We start from the raw sequence: 21119 nt of genomic DNA on the forward strand, positions 1-21119 counted from the left end.
TTCTCATAAAATATAATTTGAAAAGATACTGACTCAATTTGTCTACAGTAAAACGTCTCATTTGGTCTTTATCTTGGCAGTGGGGTTCTTGAGGACATGGGTATAAATATTTTTGCTGTTCATCTCACATTATAGGGGCTAGTATATATTTATTATTTTCATAAATAGTACTATTACATACTTGTACTTTTTCTTCTATAATTTCTGGTACAGCTATTTAGATAGCTTACCACCCTCAAGGTCAGTACTCAGTTGGGGTACAGGTTGAGGTTGGGCAGAGTGGGGGGTGTGGAGAGAGGGAGAGAGAGTATACATGTACACCTTTTGTGAGGGTATTGGAATTATGTAATTTTTGGAACTCTTCTGGAGTGCTGTCTCAGGTGCCCTCTTTACATCACTGGTCTGCCATTGTGTGTAACTGTCCTTATCCTGGCATGAGATGAGGACATAAATGTCCACTTTGTCGACCTGTAGTCCAATAATGTTGTCATGGGAGTACTGGATAACATTAATTTAAAATTATTTATTATAAAAGAAAGTTTTGAAACTACTAACTTGTGGTGTTTGGGCGCAATTGCACTTTAAACAGAAAAAAATGGATGTAACTATTTTCTATAGGCACTTAAATACGTCAAGTTTATTGTGTGACTGCCAGCTGAAATGGCTACCACAGTGGGTGTCAGAGAACAACTTTCAGAGTTTTGTGAATGCCAGTTGTGCCCATCCCCAGCTGCTGAAAGGCAGAAGTATCTTTGCAGTTAGCCCAGATGAGTTTGTGTGTGGTGAGTATATCTCCTTCTTTTCATCTTCAAAGGTATTTTTAGTAATTTTATTTTACACTGGCTTATCTTTTTTTAAATTTCTCTGGTTGGACTGAGCTGGGTTAATATTTTGTTTTAATCTTTTGTCCTCTTCTTCCCAAACTTTGATGTACAGATAATCAGAACTTGTGGTTTCATTCCAGTTGGGGTGACCTGTTTCTGACTTAATTGAGTGTGAGGTGTATACTTGTGTTTTGTATAAAGGAAAGGTCAGGGGTCTGTGGTGGCAAATTTATGTAACTCAAAAGTTAACATAGGTATACTGTTTAGATAAGCACCATTTCAAAAATGCGATGAGTCTTGGTGTATTTCACCTGGCGCATATGTTGCTTTTGATAATTATATGCAAATTGCATTAGTGCTTTATTAAATTAACGTAAGATTAATTGAAGTCAAGTAAGTACCAAGGTTCAGTTCCTATGCTAATCTTGGTTGTTCCTGCTCTTATTTTTAGGATTTTTAAACAATATTTTCAACTTACCCTAATCACATTGGGCTTTTCTACACTAGCCCGCTTCTACACTGCTTGCCAGTGCTTCGAAGTTTGCAGCATCAAAGTCCCCTGCCCTCCCCTCAGCAAGAATTAGCCTAATGAGGTACTGCCTATGCAGCGCAGTACCTCATTGCTATTTCCCACTCAGGCTGATTATCATGCCCCCTTCGAAGAAGGGAGCTAGTGTAGACCAGCCCATTGGGTGTTTAAATGTATAAACTGCTAATACTGGTGTGTACAGGGCAGGAAATAAGCAAATTAATAGGCATCCAATGATGGACATGCCTTATTTATGGGGAAATGAGTCCAGTAAGAAATTGAAATGAAGAATTTGGTAAGTGAATGTAACACTATTTCTGATGAATAAGCAAACAGTCAACCATTTAGCCCACTAACCTGTCTTCCAAGTGCCAGATGCTTCAGAGGGGATGAGCAAAATAGGGTCAATTATCAAGCGAGCCATCATTTTATCGTCCAGTTCCAGTTTATGGCAGTCAGATTCTTACAGGATGCCCAAACCATAGGGTTGTGTCACTCAGTAGCTTGGTTAATAAGTTATCGGATTTATCTTTCATGAAGTTATTTTTTTTTCTTCTGGCTTTCCCACACCCCTGGCAATGAGTTTCCTGAGGTGTGTGTGTTTTTTGGGGGGGAGGGGGAACACTTTGTTTAAAACTCTTTATTTCATTGGATGACCCCTGGTTCTTATAATATGAAGGGGTAAATAGCACTTCCTTATGTGCGTTCATCACACCGTTCGTGCTGTTATGTATAAACCTCTGGCATACCCTCCATTAATTGTCTCTAAATTGAACAGTCCCTGCCTCTTCAGTCTCTCTACATATGGAAGCTATTCTGTAGCACTGATCATTTTGGTTGTCCTTCTTTGTATTTTCTTAAAAAATGGGACAACCAGACTAATGTGCAATACTCAGGATGTGCACGTATCTGCACGTATGTAGTGGCATTATTATTGTTTCTGTCTTATCCTTTCCCTAATGGCTGTTAACATGCTATAAGCTTTTCTGATTGCCACTGTACCTTGAGTAATTGTTTTCAGACAGCAGTCTGCAATGACTCCATGATCTATCTTGAGTGGCAACAGCTAATTTAGACCTCATCATTTTACATGTATGTTTGGTATTATGTGCACCGATGTGCATTGCTTTGCATTTATCCACACTGAATTTCATCTGCCTTATCTTTGTCCAGTCACCCGGGCTAGTGAGAGTCTTATATAAAAATCTTTGAATTCAGCTGTGGACTAAACTGTCTTGAATTACTTTTTTATTGTGTGTAGCCTTTGCGACTTTACTATTCACCCCTTTTTTCCAGATCATTTATGACTGGTTTGAACAGCACAGACCCAAGTACAGGTTCTTGTGAGTCACTGGCATTTGTCTCCTTGGTGAAAATGAATCCTTTATTCCTGTCTTCTGTTTCTTACCTTTTAATACTGATCCATAGGAGGATCATGCCTTTTGTCTCACAATACCTTTCTTTGCTTCAGAACCTTTGGTGCAGTAACTTGTCAAAATCTTTCTGAGGGTATGACTACGCAGCAAAGCTATTTTGAAATAGCAGCCACTGTTTCAAAATATCTATGCGAGCGTCTACATAACACAAATGCTATTTCAAAATAATTTGAGTAGTCATTGGCTTATTTCAAAATTGGTAAACATCATTATATGAGAAACAACACCTTTTCTTGAAATAGGTATTTCAAAATAGGGGCTGTGTAGACAGGAAATAAGCTATAATGTGTCCAATGGCTGTGTTTCAAAATATTGTGTGTAGATGCTCTATTTCAGAATAGCTGAGTGCTGTTTTGAAATGCATTTTGTGTGTAGCTACACTATTTTGGAATAAGCTATTCTGGAATACCCCTTCCAGACTAGCTTATTCAGGAATAATGCTGCTGTGTAGATATAACCTAAAAGTCCAGGTACGTTATACATCCTGATTCACCTATGTCCATGTTAGTTGGTATCCTCAAAGAATTCTAACTGATTGGTGAGGCATGGTTTCCATTTATGTAAATCATGTTGACTTTTCCTCATGTTCTTTTAATGTTTCTGATAATTCCATTAGTTACTGTAGTTTCAGCCAGTCTGTCAGGCACTGAAGTTAGTCTTGCTGGCCTATAATTGCCAAGATCACCTCTGGAGCCCGTTTTAGTAATTGGCATTACATTAGCTAGCTTCCATTCATCTGGTCCAGATGGTAATTTAAATGACAGTCTATATTAAACTAAAGGTGATTTTTATCAGTGACTTAGCGTCACACAGTAAACTACTATCTCTGATGGCCCTTTCCCCTAAAAGGAGAAAAGCTAAAAGAAAATTAGCATTAGAATAAGTTTTAATGATAAAAGTAAATTGTGAACCAGGAATGGATATAATCCTTTAGATAATTTTTAATTAAAAATCTTTAAAATGCAGCAATCACAATGTCTCTAGATATGTGTTCATAAGAAGACAAAATATTAACATAGCCAATCTTAACTTCCTAAGCGATTATTTAGAGTAAGAATATAAAAAAGATGCCTTCCTACACTTCAGATGAGTCTGGCTAAACAGAAGGGTTTTTTACTTTGCCCGTAAGGTTAGCAAACTTTGCTTCTGTTGGACCAAGAAAAAGATGCAATGACAAAGAAAGGAATCTCTTAGTATGTTGCTATCCCCTAGTGTGATATGAAAGCACACAAATGACATTTTAAGTTGGAGGGGGAAGGCTAGTTATGTTGTTGAGAATTGTCCAGTGTTGTTTTTTTCCACTGCTTACGTGTCAAATGCTGAAGTTACTGGCTTGGAACAAGATGATGAAAAATAAATGTCACAAGTTTATTTTAAAGTATGGTTTTGCTTTGAAAAATGGGTTATGTGAAAACGGCAGTACCTTACTCAAGAGAGTGGTTCTTTTTGTATGTTTCATCACATTTGTTTTAGTGCCACCTCCTCCCCTCCCAACCCCAAACAAATGCTTTTAAAATTTTTTAACATCTGTTAGAACACAGATAGCACAGCCACAAGCCTACGAGCTGGGACCTATTCCTCCTCTGACATTATCAGCATAAACAATTAGTATGTTCAATAAATTATACCAGTGCAAAGTGTGGTGACATAGATGTCACCAAGGACATAATTTGGCTTGTAAAACTTATTATAGGTAGGATTCACATAAAGGCAGTAACTCAGCAAGACTCTCAAATCCCAGGTTGCGTTTGCATTACTGGCTGTTGAATGCATTTCAACTTGTAAACTGGAGTGCAGTGTTACTTACAAATAATTGAAGGGCAACAAGCATAGAATCCCACAAAGTGCAATTGTTGGGTCACCCCACCATTTAAAAACTCCCAAACCTGGATCTTTGTGTACTACACTTAGCAGATTTTTCAGTGCTTCGGCATTTGAAAAATGGAGTGAAATCACTGAAACCAAGCCTTCCTTTCTTCTACGCTTAACAGACACGGTACCCTTTTCTTCACTGAAACGTAGTTCCTTCTGCCATCAGAAGTTTTTCTGGCAGAATCTAGGTTTCCCTCCAACCCATGCACAAAAATTCATGCGTCATGACTGACAGTCAGAATAGCTTTTACAGATTTTTAAACTGTAGTTCTCCCCTCTGTTTATGTATAAACATCATGAACAGTCTGCTTGTTGATGTGCTTTCTCTTCACTAAGAGATGACTTAGCACAGTAAACACATAAATGTCATCCTTGTATGCTTCGAGACAAATGAAATCTAAAATTAAACCACTGTATCTCTGCTTTAAGAATACTTGCCTGAATCCAGTCTCAAACAAGGCTTACGAAATCATTTTCTAAAAGGAGTCTCAAGGATGCTGTATTTGCCTCCTTACTCAGTATTCCATTTTTTCCCCCTTTTCCATCTTCACAGATGATTTTCCTAAACCACAGATCACTGTCCAGCCAGAAACCCAGTCAGCGATCAAAGGCTCCAATTTGAGTTTTGTATGTTCGGCAGCCAGCAGCAGTGACTCTCCTATGATTTTTGCATGGAAGAAGGACAATGAATTAATGCATGATGCTGAGATGGAGAATTATGCGCATCTACGGGCACAGGGTGGTGAAGTGATGGAATACACTACCATACTACGTCTACGCAATGTTGAATTCAGCAATGAAGGAAAATACCAGTGTGTTATTTCAAATCACTTTGGTTCATCGTACTCTGTCAAAGCCAAGCTTACAGTTAACAGTAAGTATCCTGTTCTTACCTGTCTGAAAAGGAAATCACTGTAAAGCAAAATACAGTGTACAGTTTTCTTTTCCCATTGCAGTGTTTTTAGAAAGTGCTTTTATAACCTAATTTCAGCTTGTGAAAGCATGCTGTTTTCAAGGTATGTTTATTAAAATTGCACCTAAAGGGCCCAGGCAGAATCTGTTGCTGTTGTGCAAGTTGCTATACAAACAGTTGAAAAACAACACCTGTCCTGAAGAGCTTGCAACCTAAGTAAACAAAGGATGGGGTAGGAGAAGGGAGGAACTACACACCACCTCCTACAGAGGATGACCTTTCCTACTGAGGTACAATGACTTAGGAGAGCTCAACTAGGCTTTAGGCTTCCTGAATTCGGATTGAAACCACATATTATTTAAATACACAATAATTTCTCTCTAGATATAGAAGTTTAGTCTTAAGGTTTTTTCCACCTTCCTCAGATCACCATGCACCAGATTCTATCTTCAAAGTCTTGCTCGTGGCTGTTGAGAAAACTGATATAAGTGTCATGCTTACTGGAGTTGGATGTACTGTAATTGAGAAAATACTGCAAAAATAGGGAAAAACAATTTGCCCCAAAATTGGAAACCCGCTTATCTCCTTTTAACTACTTGTTTGTTTTGCTTTAGTGTTGCCTTCATTTACAAAGATGCCCATGGACCTAACCATTCGTGCTGGAGCAATGGCACGACTAGAATGTGCTGCAGTTGGTCATCCAGTACCGCAGATTGCATGGCAGAAAGATGGTGGCACAGACTTTCCTGCAGCACGGAAGAGACGTATGCATGTCATGCCAGAGGATGATGTGTTCTTTATTGTTGATGTAAAAACTGAGGACACGGGAGTTTATAGTTGTACAGCTCAAAATACTGCGGGGAGCATTTCAGCTAACGCAACACTGACAGTACTAGGTGAGACACTATTGAAATGCAATGACAGAAGTCTTTTCTATTGAAGTGATGTGACATGTTTTGCCGTACTTTTTGATGTTACTTAAGAAAATGTTTTGGAGGTCTTAATTGAGAGATTTATCAATGCATTACTACTGGGTTATTTCAGAAGCACTTCTTAGCTGAAGAATATCTTTTCAGATGAGTTCTGTGAGAATTCATTTCCTGAATTCATCTTTCCTTGATCAATAGCCATTGGTTATAAATACATGCTTTAATACACTGTCATTATTACAATAAATCATAATAAAACTGTTACAGGCATAAGGGACATGATTAAGTATGCACAGAGAAAGGAGGAGGTTGCAGGGGCTTTGCCTGAAAAGTTTATTATTAGGAAAAAGTTGTCTCTAATTATTCTAGAGAATAATATGGAAATACTTATTTCCAGGGCGCCCCTCCCCCTTATTGGGCAAGTGCGTATCTAGCTTTGACCTGTAGATGAGCTAACTGGAGTCTTTCAGCTCAGACTACTGGAATGTGTCTCCCCCTAGTAAAATGACAATAAGTATCATTAGGCTTCAATGATGCTTCTAATTTAGTTACAGCTTTTCCCAAAACTGCTAGCTACCCCAGTGTTTCTTTAAGAGTGCATGTCTAGAATGGTGCATGGCAACACCCAAGATACTGTGTCTTTAAACATTTTGGGTGACTTCAAAGACCGTGTGTAGATAGCTGATGCACAACTATATAGTCATTTGTTGTGAACTTGCCATCTTTCTACGGGCTAAAGTTGAGAAAAACATAAATGTTGGGAGTTCTATGATTTGATAGTACCCCTCTTAATTTTTGTGGTGTTTTTCTTTTTCCTATTGATTGGGGAGATGCGATGGGAAGGGTACCTGCATTTTCTTGTAAGCTAACTCAGAGGGTGTTTTTATTTTCCTTTTCAGAAACACCATCATTTTTGCGGCCCTTGCTAGATCGAACAGTAACAAAAGGTGAAACTGCGGTCTTACAATGTATTGCTGGTGGTAGCCCTCCACCACGGTTGAACTGGACTAAGGATGACAGCCCATTGGTGGTAACAGAGAGGCATTTCTTCGCTGCTGGCAACCAGTTACTGATTATTGTGGATACAGACGTTGAAGATGCTGGGAAATACACTTGCGAAATGTCTAATACTCTTGGAACAGAGAGAGGCAACATTCGTCTAAATGTAATTCCCACTCCCACTTGTGACTCTCCGCAAAACATGGCTCCATCTTTGGATGATGATGGATGGGCCACAGTTGGCGTAGTGATCATAGCAGTGGTTTGCTGCGTGGTGGGCACTTCCCTTGTGTGGGTGGTCATCATATACCACACAAGGAGAAGAAATGAAGATTGCAGCATCACCAATACAGGTGTGTAAACTGAAGCTTGGCAGTGCAAAGGAATCATCAAGTGTGTTTGTGGTTGTTCTGCAGTAACTTTCTTCCACAAACGTTTGTGTGTTTTGACTCAGATTCAGAAGAGTGAGTCATCTGTCGCCTTCAGTGTTTTGATGACAGGTTTAAAAATTTCAAAGAAACCTGAAATATTCTGGTGGTTTTATTCTTTTTTTTTTCTCTTTTAAATCACAGATGAGACAAACTTGCCTGCTGACATTCCAAGCTACCTGTCATCCCAGGGAACATTAGCTGAAAGGCAGGATGGATATGGGTCATCAGAAAATGGTAGTCAACATCAGTTCATATCTTCTTCAATAGGAGGATATTTTTTACAGCAGAGAGATAGTAACGGTAAATACTTTAAATATAAAACTGGGCACTGGTTTGGTGACTAGAAATGTTGATTGCTGGGTAGGCCCTGTGGCTGACTTACTGAGTGCATCAGCACATTAAAATATTTTAGCAGCTTAAATATTACTATGCAATACAAGAAAGAGAAATGTTTCTACTGTTAACAGAAACTTAGTTGTACTGATCCTCTTGACGTACAGCCATGTCTACATAGGGAAGCTTCTTCAATATAACCTCAGATGTGAAATTAAACTTTATACTTAGTCCAAAACATGATTGATTGTCTACATGGGAACTATATCAGTGTAAGAGTACCTTTTTTGTTTTTGTTACATTGAGAAGGTAATTTAAGATGTACAAGAAAATCCACATACTCCTTTTAGTCAGGAATAAGAGGGTCCATAGGATTCATTATTTTGGTTTTCCTGGTTGACGTAACCAGTGAAACTTTCCAGAGTAAGCAAAGCCTCAGTTTGTGAAAGCACATCAACATAGTCATTGTGTTTTAGAGCAGTAATCTACTCTAACACTTGATGACTTGTTGATTGTTTGGAGCAAGGCTAAAGTATTCAGAGTGTTTGTTGCAAATGAACTCACTGCATGTTTTTGAAATCATGTCTCTCTTGGTATTTATTTTATACTCTTAAAAGATAAACAGGACAATAGAGGGCTGATGTGTTGAGCGAGCTTGACCTCACTATTCTTGGGAGGGTTAGGCTACGGCAGCCTTATAAATCTGTTTAACTGAACTCTTGCAAATTCCTGCCACTCCAGGAAAAGTGGGCTTAAAATTCCAGTGTGGATTTCATCTCTGTTCAGATAGAGCAACTACAGTTTAGACTGTTTTTTATTAGCAGAATTATATTCTTCTGCAAACAATGTGTAGAACAAAACCTTGGCGGGGGGGTGGGGGAGAGAGTCTGTTAACTGTCTCCATCATGTCTCCATTTTTAAGGCATTTGTCATCTAGATAATGGCAGTGAAACAGACCTGGAGGTTGCTACGGATCCATTCTTATGTCACTATCTGGGAACCTCAGGACCTGTTTGTTTAAAAGGGAATGCTTGTAGCTCTGACACTTTTGAAACATACCACACAGGTAAGTCAAGTAACTACTTTAGTCCTGTCACAGTCTTGCCTTATAAAATTCCTGGTAATGCTGATTTTTCTCTCTTTTTATTAAGGTTGCAGTCCTGACCAAAGAACTGTGTGCGTGGATGTATGTGACTCTAGTTACTTAAAGAAAAAGGAGCGCTACCCATATTCACTTGGAACATTATCGCATTCACGAGAAGATCCCTTTGATCAGTATGTTGGCGGCATTGGAATACAGGCTACAAGTAGCAAATTGCTGAACTCTACTTACACACCAAATGAAGGAATTGGAGTGAAAAGCTTGAGTCTAAACTCTGACATCTTTGATTTGAACAGAAACCAGGAACCATCCTCTATTACCACTAGTAGCACTTTCATGGGTATGTTTCAGTTATTGTATTTCTTAAGTTTCAACCATCATTTGTATAATTTCTAGTCAGTGGAAATCCATATGTTCATCCTTTTGTCAAAAGAGTAGTTGAGGGCTGTACTTAGTGATTGCTAATACGATTGTTACATACGCTGAGAAACCAAAATCAAAGTTCTTCACTAAAGTAGCCTGACTCTCCTTTCAGAGAAACTTGAGTACATGTAATGGCCACTGAGTTTAGTGGGATACTGCAACTTGTAAAATAATTTGTGAAAACTTTGACAGTAATAGACTTCAGTGTTACCTTTTCTTCCTCCTTTTTTGTATAGCACCAAGTGCATGTAGGGCCACTTCATACAGATATTCAGAAAAGGCCTACGAATAGACAGTGCACCACCACAGAGGGGCTGAAAGAAGACACTAAAAGCTGTGTGACTAAATGGTGACGAACAAACCTTTAGTTGCTTGATTTTTTTTTTTAAATGGATTGTTATTTTCAAAACTCAGTACATTACAAAACATCCTTTACTATTCAAGGAGAATAACTTCTACATGTATTACTTAGTTGGTAGCATCATGATTTCTGGGTAACTGCACTTGTATGCCTCCTCCATGGCTCCTCAAGGACACCTCCTTAAGGTTTTCTGCTCCCAGCTGTCACATCTCTTGGGCCAAGACCCACGTGTGTCTGCCTCCTGAGTGGAGTTTAAGGTTTCACATCTCCCTGCCTTGCACTATGATATTCCCAGCAAGTCAGTCAGCATGAAGGTTTGTGCCTTGTGTCTTTGCTTTCTTTCCAATGGCTAACACAAATGTATTGCTAAAGGTTACAACCTGTCACGCAGCTCTTGTAAGTAAACACACTTAAGATAAAAACATTAGAAATTAAACAGTGCCACAATGTATACAAGCACACACTTGGCATTCCAGGAATCCCCATCAGTTTCATGAAGACTGTAACTGAATGCGTCTCACTGCCGTGTCACCTCCTGCTGGTTGCTCAGAGAATTAGCTCTTCAGTCTCTGGAGTGCTGTCATCTGGCTGGTGTCTCGCCTGCTATTACTTGTCTGTTCATAACTTAGTCTCAGGACCCTTTTCCTTCCCAAACTGCCCTCAGGCTACAGCCCTCTCCCGGTGCCCCCACCCTCTCGGGTCCTCCCTTCCCGGGGATCCCCATCCTCTTATACTTGGCTTGCCTTAGTGACCCACTGTCAGTCATCTAGCCCCTTATCTCAGGGCCAAACTGCAGTCTGAAATGGCCACTCACCTTTGTCAAGGGGGTTTTGGACCTGCTGCTTTCTCATGCCCTGGCTGCCTCCCTGCAGCCTTACTACCCTTGGACCTTGTCACAGGCCCTGTGGCCTGGGAGCTTGCCTGGCCAAAGCTCCTCCAGCTCTGTCTGGCTTTCTGCTACCCCTCCTCCATGTTAGGAAGCTCCTGTAGCTTCCCTGGCAGGTAGGTCCCTCCTGCTCCATAGCTGGAGCCAAGAATTGTCTTCTCCTCCCCTCCAAGAGCCCTGATTTATACAGCCCTAAATTGGGCCCTAATAGGCTGATATCTGCCACAGCTGCAGATTTTCTCCCAGGGCTGAGTTTAAACTTTGCAAAGCTAGTGCGGGGCAGACACCCTGTCACAGGGGCCATGTTAAAGAATGTCTTTCCATCCCTTCCATTAGGGCCTCCCTTTTGTCCATTCGCTGCATTAGAAAGAAGACACAAGTCAGTTCAGGCTAATCCTTTTAGATCACAAGTAGCACTCAGTAGCCTCTCAGAAAACCTGAGTTTGGGAATGACTTGAGAGAGCTCTTCCTTCAGTAAAATGCAGCTGATTGCAACCTCACTTCAAACCTACCATATACACTCATCCCTCGTTAAATGAGTACTTTATTTACGAGTACTCGCTTAAACAAGGGACACACATTCCTCCCTTAGTATACTCAGCGAGTGAACTCCCCCTGCTAATACAAGCCTTACCCCCCTCCCCGTGGCTCCAACCTGCCACAGCCTGACCCCCCTGCCAGCACTGCTGACACCAAACCGCTGCAACTTAAACCCCACCTCCAGCCCCTGCACACCCCAACCACCACAACTTAACCCCCCCGCCAGCCCATGCATCTAAACCATTGAAACTTAAACCCCTCTGCCAGTCCCTGTGCACCCCAACCGCCAAAAAAATTAAATCCCCTGCCGCCTCCCACACACCTGAACCACTGAAACTTGCACCCTGCCCCCGCTGGCCCCTGCCCGCCTAAACTGCTGCAGCGTAATCCCACCAGCCCCACAGCCTTAATACCACCTCCCCGCCCCCACACCCCAGGACCAAACAGCCTGAACCACTGGCCCTGCAGCTTTAACAGCAGCCCCCCCCCCCCCCCCCACCCGCACGGATGCAACCCGCCACCATGTCTCCCAGTCATGTCCCCAAAGTGCCCTCAGCCTTTAACCTCCGACCCCCACTCCAGATTCACTTACCTTTCAAAAGCAGCACCACCTGCTGCTGCTCTGAGCACTTGGAACTATTCGGAGACTTACAAGTATTTTAGTAGGAATTCAGTGTCCCTCTTACGAGTTTTTGCCTACAAGCAAAAAGTTAGGAACCAATTGTGCTTGTTTAGCGAGGGATGAGTGTATTTTAAAAGGTCTACCTATCCTAAATTATCCAATCCAGATGTCACTAGGAAGGTCTCCCTTCCCACCTCCCCTTCTGCCCACTTAATTGTTGCATTTCTGACTCTGGCTTTATTGGTTATGTGTTCCATTCAGTAGGTCTTTCTAGAGAAAATAAGTTTTTTGAGTCAACAACAGCCAGTCCCATTGAACATGTAGCTTACTGCTTGACAGAGAGGTAGCCATGTTACTCTGTGTCCTCGAGAACAACAAGAAGTCCTGCGGCACCTTGTAGACTAATACACATTATAAAGCGGGCCTTTGCCCACGAAAGCTTATGCTCCAAAATATCTGTTAGTCAATCAGGTGCCACAGGACTTCTTGTTCTTTCTGATTGACAAAATATCTTACAACTAGCCTAGCTAAAATAATCTCTTCACTTGTACAAATTATTATTCTTTTGTGCACCTTTTGTGTTGGTGGCATTTATCTTTTTTATCCAAATATAGTTTATGTATTCCCACAAGTTTTAGAAAATATGTGAGTACAGAAAAACAGCAGTCAGAGCTTGCCTGGTGCTGTGGAAATTGTTGCTTCACTGAACCACAACAAATGCTTTTCAGGTTTAACTCCTTTAGGGCTCCCACATTTAACTCATAAAGCGGGACGAAAGTGTTCAGACCCTATGTTTTACATGGTACTTTTTGTAAGATTATTTTAACTTGGAATCCCTCTGCTTTTCTTTTTCATACTGCTTTCATTGCTGTGGTATATGAATGCTCTTAGGTAAGGGGAGGGGGTTCTACCCTGGATTATGCATCAACAGAATGTGTAAGGCCCAGCTTGCCCCCTCCTGTGAGGAAACTCGCAGAAAGGATTGAAGAATGTTGCTATCTATGTTCTTTGACTCTCTCCCCTCCTGTCCCCCCCCAGTCTTCCTTTTCTGGTTAAAGGTGCTAGAGTTTGCCCCTGGCAGAAGGAGGGGTACAAAACTATTAAATCTTCCTGCTCACAGAAGACGTGGGCAGAGGTGTATGCCACCATTACCACTGACAAGTATCCGAGGGGTAGCCGTGTTAGTCTGTACCTGAAAAAGAGAAGTCCTGTGACACCTTATAGGCTAACAAATTTATTGAGCATATGCTTTCGTGGGCAAAGACCCACTGCATGCACCTGACAAAGTGGGTCTTTGCCAACAAAAGCTTATGCTCCAATAAATTTGTTAGCCTATAAGGTGCCATAGGACTTCTTGTTTTCACCATTACCACTGTAGGGGAAATGGGTAAATAAGGCTTCACCAATTGGCCACTGTCTGTCATTAAAGGGAGAACAGTTTCATGGCAAAGAACTCGGCATAGGAGTTGGTGCAAGCTGGGGAGGGTGATGGAGGGAGCTGAAATCTTCCCTTCTGATGGCTTTTGGTCATATTATAGATTCATAGCTCAAGGCCCAAGTCAGACTGGAGCATCCTTGTGCTAGGCACTGCCAAACCTACAGTAAGAGACAGTCACTGGTCAGAGGGACTATAGCTGATCTTGGGGAGGTGGCAGGCATGGTGCTTTCTCTGTCATTTCCAATTGTAGAATCACTTCTGCTGCACTCTTGTCTTAAGATTGTGCCCAGTCATGACAGTTGGCATTGGCATTATTGTTGATGCATAAATCAGAAGGTTTACAGCTTGGTTTCTGTTTTTTTTTTTTTTTTCCAGAAGCCAGGGTGATGCTATAGAGAACATTTTTCGTGTTAGAGTGAGCAGAACCGATCTCCACACTGATGCAAAAATGCAGCCCTATAAATACATTTATACTTTTTTTTCTGAATAGTTTTTCCTTTAAATCCATTTCCTTTTTGATTATGGCAGTTTTGCCAAGGGATCTAAGGCTAGAGAAGTATGACTCTTATAGTATAATTAACAATTTTAGTGTCAAATTATTAGCATACTGGCTGCATCTCCCCTAGCAACTTCTTTCGAAAGATTTTTTGGAAGAAGGGGGCTGTTTCGAAAGATCCCACAGATATCTACACACAAAAAGCATTCTTTTGAAAGTAAATTGAAAGAATGCGGTGCTCCTTTCAAAATTGCTCTTCCTTTCTTGTTCCAGGAAGAGCATCTCTTTTTCAAAAGAAAACATGTAGACACTCCACAGCCCCTTTTTTCAATAGAGCACTCGTGGCACCTGATTTTTTCGCTCCCTGTCCTGTTCTTTCGAAGGAGAGCAGGGGCTGTGCGTATGTTCTCTTTCAAAAGAAGTTCTTCTTCCAGAAGGGCTTCTTTTGAAAGATCTCTGTTAGTGTAGATGTAGCCATAGGCTGTGTCTACACTCCAAAAATAACATTGAAGTAAGCATTCCCGGGAATGGAGTAAGGACTTCGGAGCTGGGCTCTGTACTTGGAAGTTAACTTTAAAGTAAGGGAAAAACGTATGTAGACTCTCTGCTGGCTACTTCAATGTAGTGCCTAACTTCAAAGTTAGTTCCTAGTGTAGACACACCCATAGTGTTTCAAAATCAATGTGTGCTAGCCACTTCCTGGTAGGGGTGTTTATGATGTGTAAGTGTGATATCTTGATCTGTGTCGTGTGTCCATCATAGCTAACTATATTCACTGTCTGAAGACCTTTGATGTAATGTCATTGTCCCCACATGGAAAATGAGAGAAGAAAATGTTTTTGTTTTTTTTTTCCTGGCTAGTGTGTCAACAGAATTGTTAACTAAGATTCAGTTGAATGACAAATTTTACTTGGGTTACTCTTGTGCTAACCAGCTGAGAACAAAGGGGCACAAATGAAGGCAGAATTTCACTGGCAGGCTATTTGTTGCCAGTGTGTGATACAAACCAGAAAGAACACGGTCTGGCATTCAGATTTCAGGGTGTGTACCTTCTAAAAAAATTATAAACAGATCTTAATATCAGTCTAGCTAAACAAAGCATATTTTGAGTCACTTTTCAGTGTACACTAATCCAAAAAGTATGTTGAGAAGATTTTTCTTGGTTACACATTGTGACTTGTTTGCTGGTTTTTTGTTTGTATTTTGTGTTTGAGAGAGAGGAAATTAATGAAAACATAAATGAGGAAATTAAATGGGGTGGATTGTTCTGAATGGCTATCAACCAAGTTATTTACTTTGGAAGCACTTTTAACATCTCAGCGAAGAGTTTTAAATGGGTGCATGTGATTATAGAGAGCTTTTTTTTTTCTTTGGGTGGGGAATAATAGTACGACTTAGACATAAAGCCAGATCTCATTTCAGAGAACTTGAGATGTCTCTGTCCTTGGCTCGTATTCTTGTGTTTAGCCCTTGGCAAGACATAGAGCTGTTAACACCAGCATTTTTTCTTATGCTTTTCTATCTTGCAGGAACATTTGGAAAGTCTTTATGGAGGCCTCAACTGGACTCTTTTTCGAGCAGTAGGCAGCCAGCAAGATATCAACCAAAAACCTTTCATCATAATAATTCTCGAGCCTCACTGGACTTTGACTCCGAGGCGGAGGAAGATGGAAGGGACAGGATAGGCTCTCAAGAGGAAAACCTCATTTGTACTTACGTACAAGCCTTTGAAAACTTTAGGACTCCTACTTTCCAGTCGTATGACCTGGACACATAGCTGCTTTGGGATTTGCCATTGATTGATGGAACCAAAGAAATATTTTGACATACTACCTCAATGTAGAGCTTTATTTAAGGGGTGGGGGTAGGGAGGTGGGAGGGAATCTGTTTTGAATGCAGCTATGAAATCAGAAAGAATTAATACATAATTGCCAAAATGTTATAAAATTTTATGCAGGAAATATGTTCCTTAGAGAAGTACTATATTTCTAATTATTTTATAGCTTTGTTTTATGCAAACAGTATCTCTTGTAAATTAATGTTGTAAATAATACTATGTATATTTCCTGTCAGGCTTCATTTTATTGAAATGAGTACTAAACCCTCCTAAACTTGTACCAGTCCCTGTACCTTTTTAATGAATTGACGTTCCATGCTGTTCGCAGATAACATGCATCGTATTTGCACATCACTTTTAATAAAATATGCTGCCTTGTGGTCTTGGACCACATTAGTGTATGAAGAATGCAAGGTGGCGGTATGTTCATAGAAATTGCACGTTGTGTACATGGCTCATCAGTTTGTCTGAAGTGTAGAACATAGGGATTCACCATGTTAGATGTCTGCTGCCCTGAGAAGGAGTTTGATCCTACAACTTCCCCAAACTGTCCCACATACCCACAAGGCTAGCTGTGTAGTCAGCTGTCTAGGTGTGTGCATACAAGTAACTTGAATGTACACATCTGCTGGTGGAGATGCAGGGTGAACACACACATACAAGGCAAGCAACGTAGCTTAACAAATAAGCAAAATAGGCCCTAAACACTAGCCTGGCAGTATCATTCTCTTCTAAGTAAATGACTCGAATGTTAAATATTTCTAAAATATTCAGTGTAGATCTAAGTTTGTTTTTTACCCATATTCATTCTCTTTCCTGCTCCCCCAACTACTTGTACATCCAGAATAAAAACATAATCAATGTATAAGATAATTCTTCCACAATTTAACTTCTAGTGCTGCTGTTCCTTTTGTCTGCTCTCTTCTCAGTATAGGCAAATGTGAAATCGACTTTCTTTGCTAAAGTTAAGCAGTTAGAAATTTAAATTCTTGGTGGATAAAATTTAATTGAGGAGCCCACTATTATTAACCATCCTAATACTAAAGAAAGACACCCATTTACTCTGTGGTGGTACTTAAGCTAAATAAGAATTCTCCCTTTTGTTTTCTTTGGTACAGATGTCCAGTGTTGTAAAAAGCTGTGAATCCTCTTGCCAGTATTGTATTAAAACAATGTGCCTCCACAAGTTTTGCTATTGCAGGACTTACGTTTTCAAATCTGTTCACTTGGAAGGTGCAAATTTATATAGTTGTCATATTTACTTTTAAACTAAATTGAAAGCAGCTGTTTGAACAGCACATCATAGATAGTTTTCAGAGGATAAGTCTGGAGCAAAAGGTTTCCCTGCTTAAAGTAGCTGAGTTAAGGGCTTTTTGTTGTTTGTAGCCAGAAACCTGGTATGCAGATTGTAGAGTAATTTCCTTTCTTTAATTTAGGCGCCAGTATTAGAGACAGGAAGTTAATCCATCCTTAATCACTGGTGGTCTGAATGTAGAGAATGGATTTTGCATGCTTTAGTTTATCATATTGCCAGATTTTCTGAATCTTACTGTTAATTTGCTTCCATTTGCAGCCAGATGTGGCGATGTGGTAACAGACATTGGCTGATAATATATTTAAAAACACAGTTGTTTAATTTTTCCTGAGTTCAGCACAAATCTCTTAGTCAATAATGCTTATAATCTTAAATAGATTTACTCATTACAGTTTTCCCTCTCCTCTAGTTTTTCTGTCATAACTTGGATCTCTAACTAGACATATATCTGGAGAAAGCTTTTACAAAAAAACATTTATGCAGTGCACTGAAAAATAAAATGTTTAAAACTCCCACTTAAAATACTGTAAACAGTCTTTGGAAGCACAGGGTTTTTTGTTTTTGTTTGGTTTTTGTATGTACAAAATCGGAAATAGCCAGTCTTCCTTCCCATTTTTTCCCACTTCCAAATATTTTGATGAATTGAACCTTGGAATATAACACGTATCTTATTAATGGGTCAAAGCCCATGTTTTTAATGCTTCCCATGTGATGTAAAGATACTTCAAATGATATCCTAAAGATACAAATATCAGTATCTGTGAGTTTTTATTCATAATTTAAATATCACTGACACGAGAATAAACATCCTTCAGCTATTGAGGTTTTTATTGCCTTTTGAGAAAGATAGCGCCTCAACTCAGGGCAGTGTTTTAGCTTATTTGAAAAGAACATAGGTTATAGCTAATCCTAAGAATTACAATCCTACCTGCAGTCTTAATTTTCTACAGTTAAAAGGGTGAGAAGGATGTGGTGGTTAAAATGTTCTCTGATTTCAGATGGTGTGGCTTTTTCTCAAGATGTAGAACACAGGTTCTTTGAGGCCTCTGTATTTTAATGATGGGCAGAGGGTACAAGTCCTTGCTGATCCTTCTAGATTCTTAAACAGCCCTTGATAATATTGTATCCTGATTTATTTGGTGACCTCCCTGCAGTCCCAGGAAGGGAAGGTAGTGATGATTGTGTAGTTTTTTTCCCCCTTCTCAGCAAGAAAAGAGGCTGATTTGGGGTAATTGCTTATCTGCCCTGAGAAATCTCTTACAAATTTTTGCCAAATCTTGTTGTCTCTTCTTCCTGGACAGTGTGCGTGTGTGACAGGCCACTGAGGATGCACTGCCGTCAATCTGCAAATGATGCATTTGTCTCCTTTTCACTGAACGAAGGGAATGGCTGAAAGCAGATCTTCAATGAGAATGAGTGCCTGAGGCTCTGTCTGGATAAGACAGAAGTGATGCTGATTTGGTGGCAGGAGGCAACTAGTGTGTGGGCTGTGAGTGCAACTAAGGAGATTTGGTTCAATCTTTGTTAGAATTTCAGTATGAGAGGTACTTCTGGAACACACCTTGCTGCTGGCATTCCAGATAGCCAGAAATACCTTTACCAGCTGCCTTTTGCTGTTAAGATTTTTAATAACTCCCCTCCTTATTGCTCAATTGCTGACAGAATGGTTCTCTTGAACATTCTTAGTCTAGCACAAGAGATATTTGTTTTTCAGGCAGTACCTTGTAACAAAAATAAATTGTATTTCTTGGGCTGTGGCTTTTAAGGTTTTGTCGAATGGCACTACAAATAACTGTGGATCAGTAACAACTTCTAAATGGCAGAAGAATCAGAAGACAAGTCATGTACCTCTCTCCATTGCAGTAAACTACTCTGGCTTAATCAAATGAAGTGTACTTTTTCAGCTGGCTGCTGTGCGTACTTGTATGCCAACATCATTGATAAATCTTGGTACCAGAATCTGGCTTTTGCCACATCCCAGTGCTATCTTTTGGTGTAAACTGCCTTTCCCATTAAACTTCCCTCAGGAAAAAGGAAGTGTAGCCCTCAACATCAGAGCTATGAAAGCTAAAGCATAAAAGGTGTCAAAAGCACCAGCAGTCTCCTAGGAATTTGTTGTAAGCGGAAAACCTTGGTCTGCTCTGCCTTGGCAGAAAGACAAATGATGTGAAGTAGCACTTAAAATGAGTTTAATTCTACATAAATGCGGCCACACAGGAGGTGGAAAAGTGAAATGTTGCCAATGATGGAAAATGTGACTAATTAAGAAATAATATTAATCCCAAGGAAAAAAACACAGATCATATGAAGCTCTAATACACCTTAAATATAGTTGAATCCTGTGTGTATCCTTATCCCAGAACATTTGCCAGAAACTTAATCTATAATAACATTCTTAGTTTTTAAATAAATACAGTGACTATAGTTGTTTCAGCCTTGCAGGAAATGTGTTTTAAATGGACTGTTTGGCCTAAGAGCCAAATTGAAGTAAGAATAATGCTGTGTCACGTGGTCCACTCTCAAACTGGCCAGCTGAAGAAACTACATGAATTCTATAGACCTTGATCTACCTGGATTGCTTTGGGTGTTTTTGTTTTGTACTAAACTTCTGGGAGCCCAGCATCTCTTCTCCTCCCTGTTCCCCCATTTTTTTTACATCAAATGATGAAGCTCATGAGAGAGACATTCAAGGGCATCTCTCCCACTTCAGGCTCTGCACACCACCACCCCTGCCGCACCCCTCTCCCCCAACACACATACCATCTTCACCCTTTATGAAACGGTCTTGGACCTCACTGACAAAATGCTCCTAAATAGAAACGAGAAATGTTTCCACAAACTCAGATTACAAAGAAACTACTGTGCAAGCCTGGTGAGACTTATTTACTTTTAATGAGGCCTTTCACAAAGGAGGTGCTTTGAGTCTACATGAGCTTCTTGCTTAAGTTTCATAATTTCCTCAGGAAAAAAAATAGTCTGCTTTTCAAGGGCCAGGTGCTAGATATGGCTATATTCAAATATTCTTGAAAGAGCTATATTTTAGTCTCTCTTCTGAAAAGTAGTAATTTGTTTTTTTGTAACATTTATCTTATCTGTATCTTTAAGTGTGCTGCTTATTTCCAATTCCCTGTAAATCCTCCACAGCCATATGCTGTTCAGAAGCAGTGGAGTCTAAAGTGGACATAAGTTTCTCTTGCTTCCTGCACCATTCTTACAGATGTTGCAGTAAATCAATTACAGGACTGACATAGCGTTTGGAGGCATGACAAATGTTCCATAATAATGTGGCTCAGTAAAACGTGGAATTTTTGAGGTATTGTGTCTCACATTTTCAGTGCAGTTGTAAATTCCTGCCCATGTCAGCACAGGTGGAGAATAAGTCATAAATAAAATTTAGGAATAGCACACAAAGAGTTCTCTAGCTGGTTGACCAGTTCCATGATTTAATTCAGCCACTTTAATAAAACAAAAAAGAAAAACTTGCCAGCAATGTCTTACAGAAAATATTCAGTATAAACCAAAGCAAACTGTATTTGTTCATAGAGATGCATAGGTACAAGCTAAGCCTGGCTGAACTTCATGTAAACATATTGAGTAACTATTGCATAACCATTTCAATTGCCTGCAATCATCTTCCTCATGGCAAGGGATACAATTGGTAATAAAATGTAGTGCCAACATGGATCACTTTGGTTAATGATAGGGATTCTTCTGTGTTCACTCGTTTGTGTCTGTGTAAGGTCATTTCTTTTAGCTAGCTCGATGAAGGCATACCCTCATTAATTTTAATGCATCTGTGTGCTGAGGTAAAGACTCCTCAGTGTGGATCTCAG

General features: G+C 40.0%; 1 protein-coding gene across 2 annotated transcripts in view; it reads left to right on the forward strand.

Annotated features, from left to right (window-relative positions):
- LRIG3 (leucine rich repeats and immunoglobulin like domains 3) overlaps positions 1-20750 on the forward strand; it is a 62526-nt gene extending 41776 nt beyond the window's left edge. For both annotated transcript variants that reach the window (XM_075013923.1, XM_075013930.1), the window contains 8 exons: positions 619-782; positions 5215-5535; positions 6189-6470; positions 7403-7855; positions 8075-8233; positions 9189-9332; positions 9418-9708; positions 15664-20750. In XM_075013923.1, the coding sequence (XP_074870024.1) occupies positions 619-782; positions 5215-5535; positions 6189-6470; positions 7403-7855; positions 8075-8233; positions 9189-9332; positions 9418-9708; positions 15664-15911 (2062 nt within the window). In that variant the 3' untranslated portion in view covers positions 15912-20750. The remainder of the gene's footprint in view (positions 1-618; positions 783-5214; positions 5536-6188; positions 6471-7402; positions 7856-8074; positions 8234-9188; positions 9333-9417; positions 9709-15663) is intronic.
- Positions 20751-21119: the final 369 nt, after the last annotated feature.

The sequence above is a fragment of the Carettochelys insculpta genome, chromosome 1 (assembly GCF_033958435.1).
Source record: "Carettochelys insculpta isolate YL-2023 chromosome 1, ASM3395843v1, whole genome shotgun sequence".
In the NCBI taxonomy this organism is placed as follows: Eukaryota; Metazoa; Chordata; order Testudines; family Carettochelyidae; genus Carettochelys; species Carettochelys insculpta.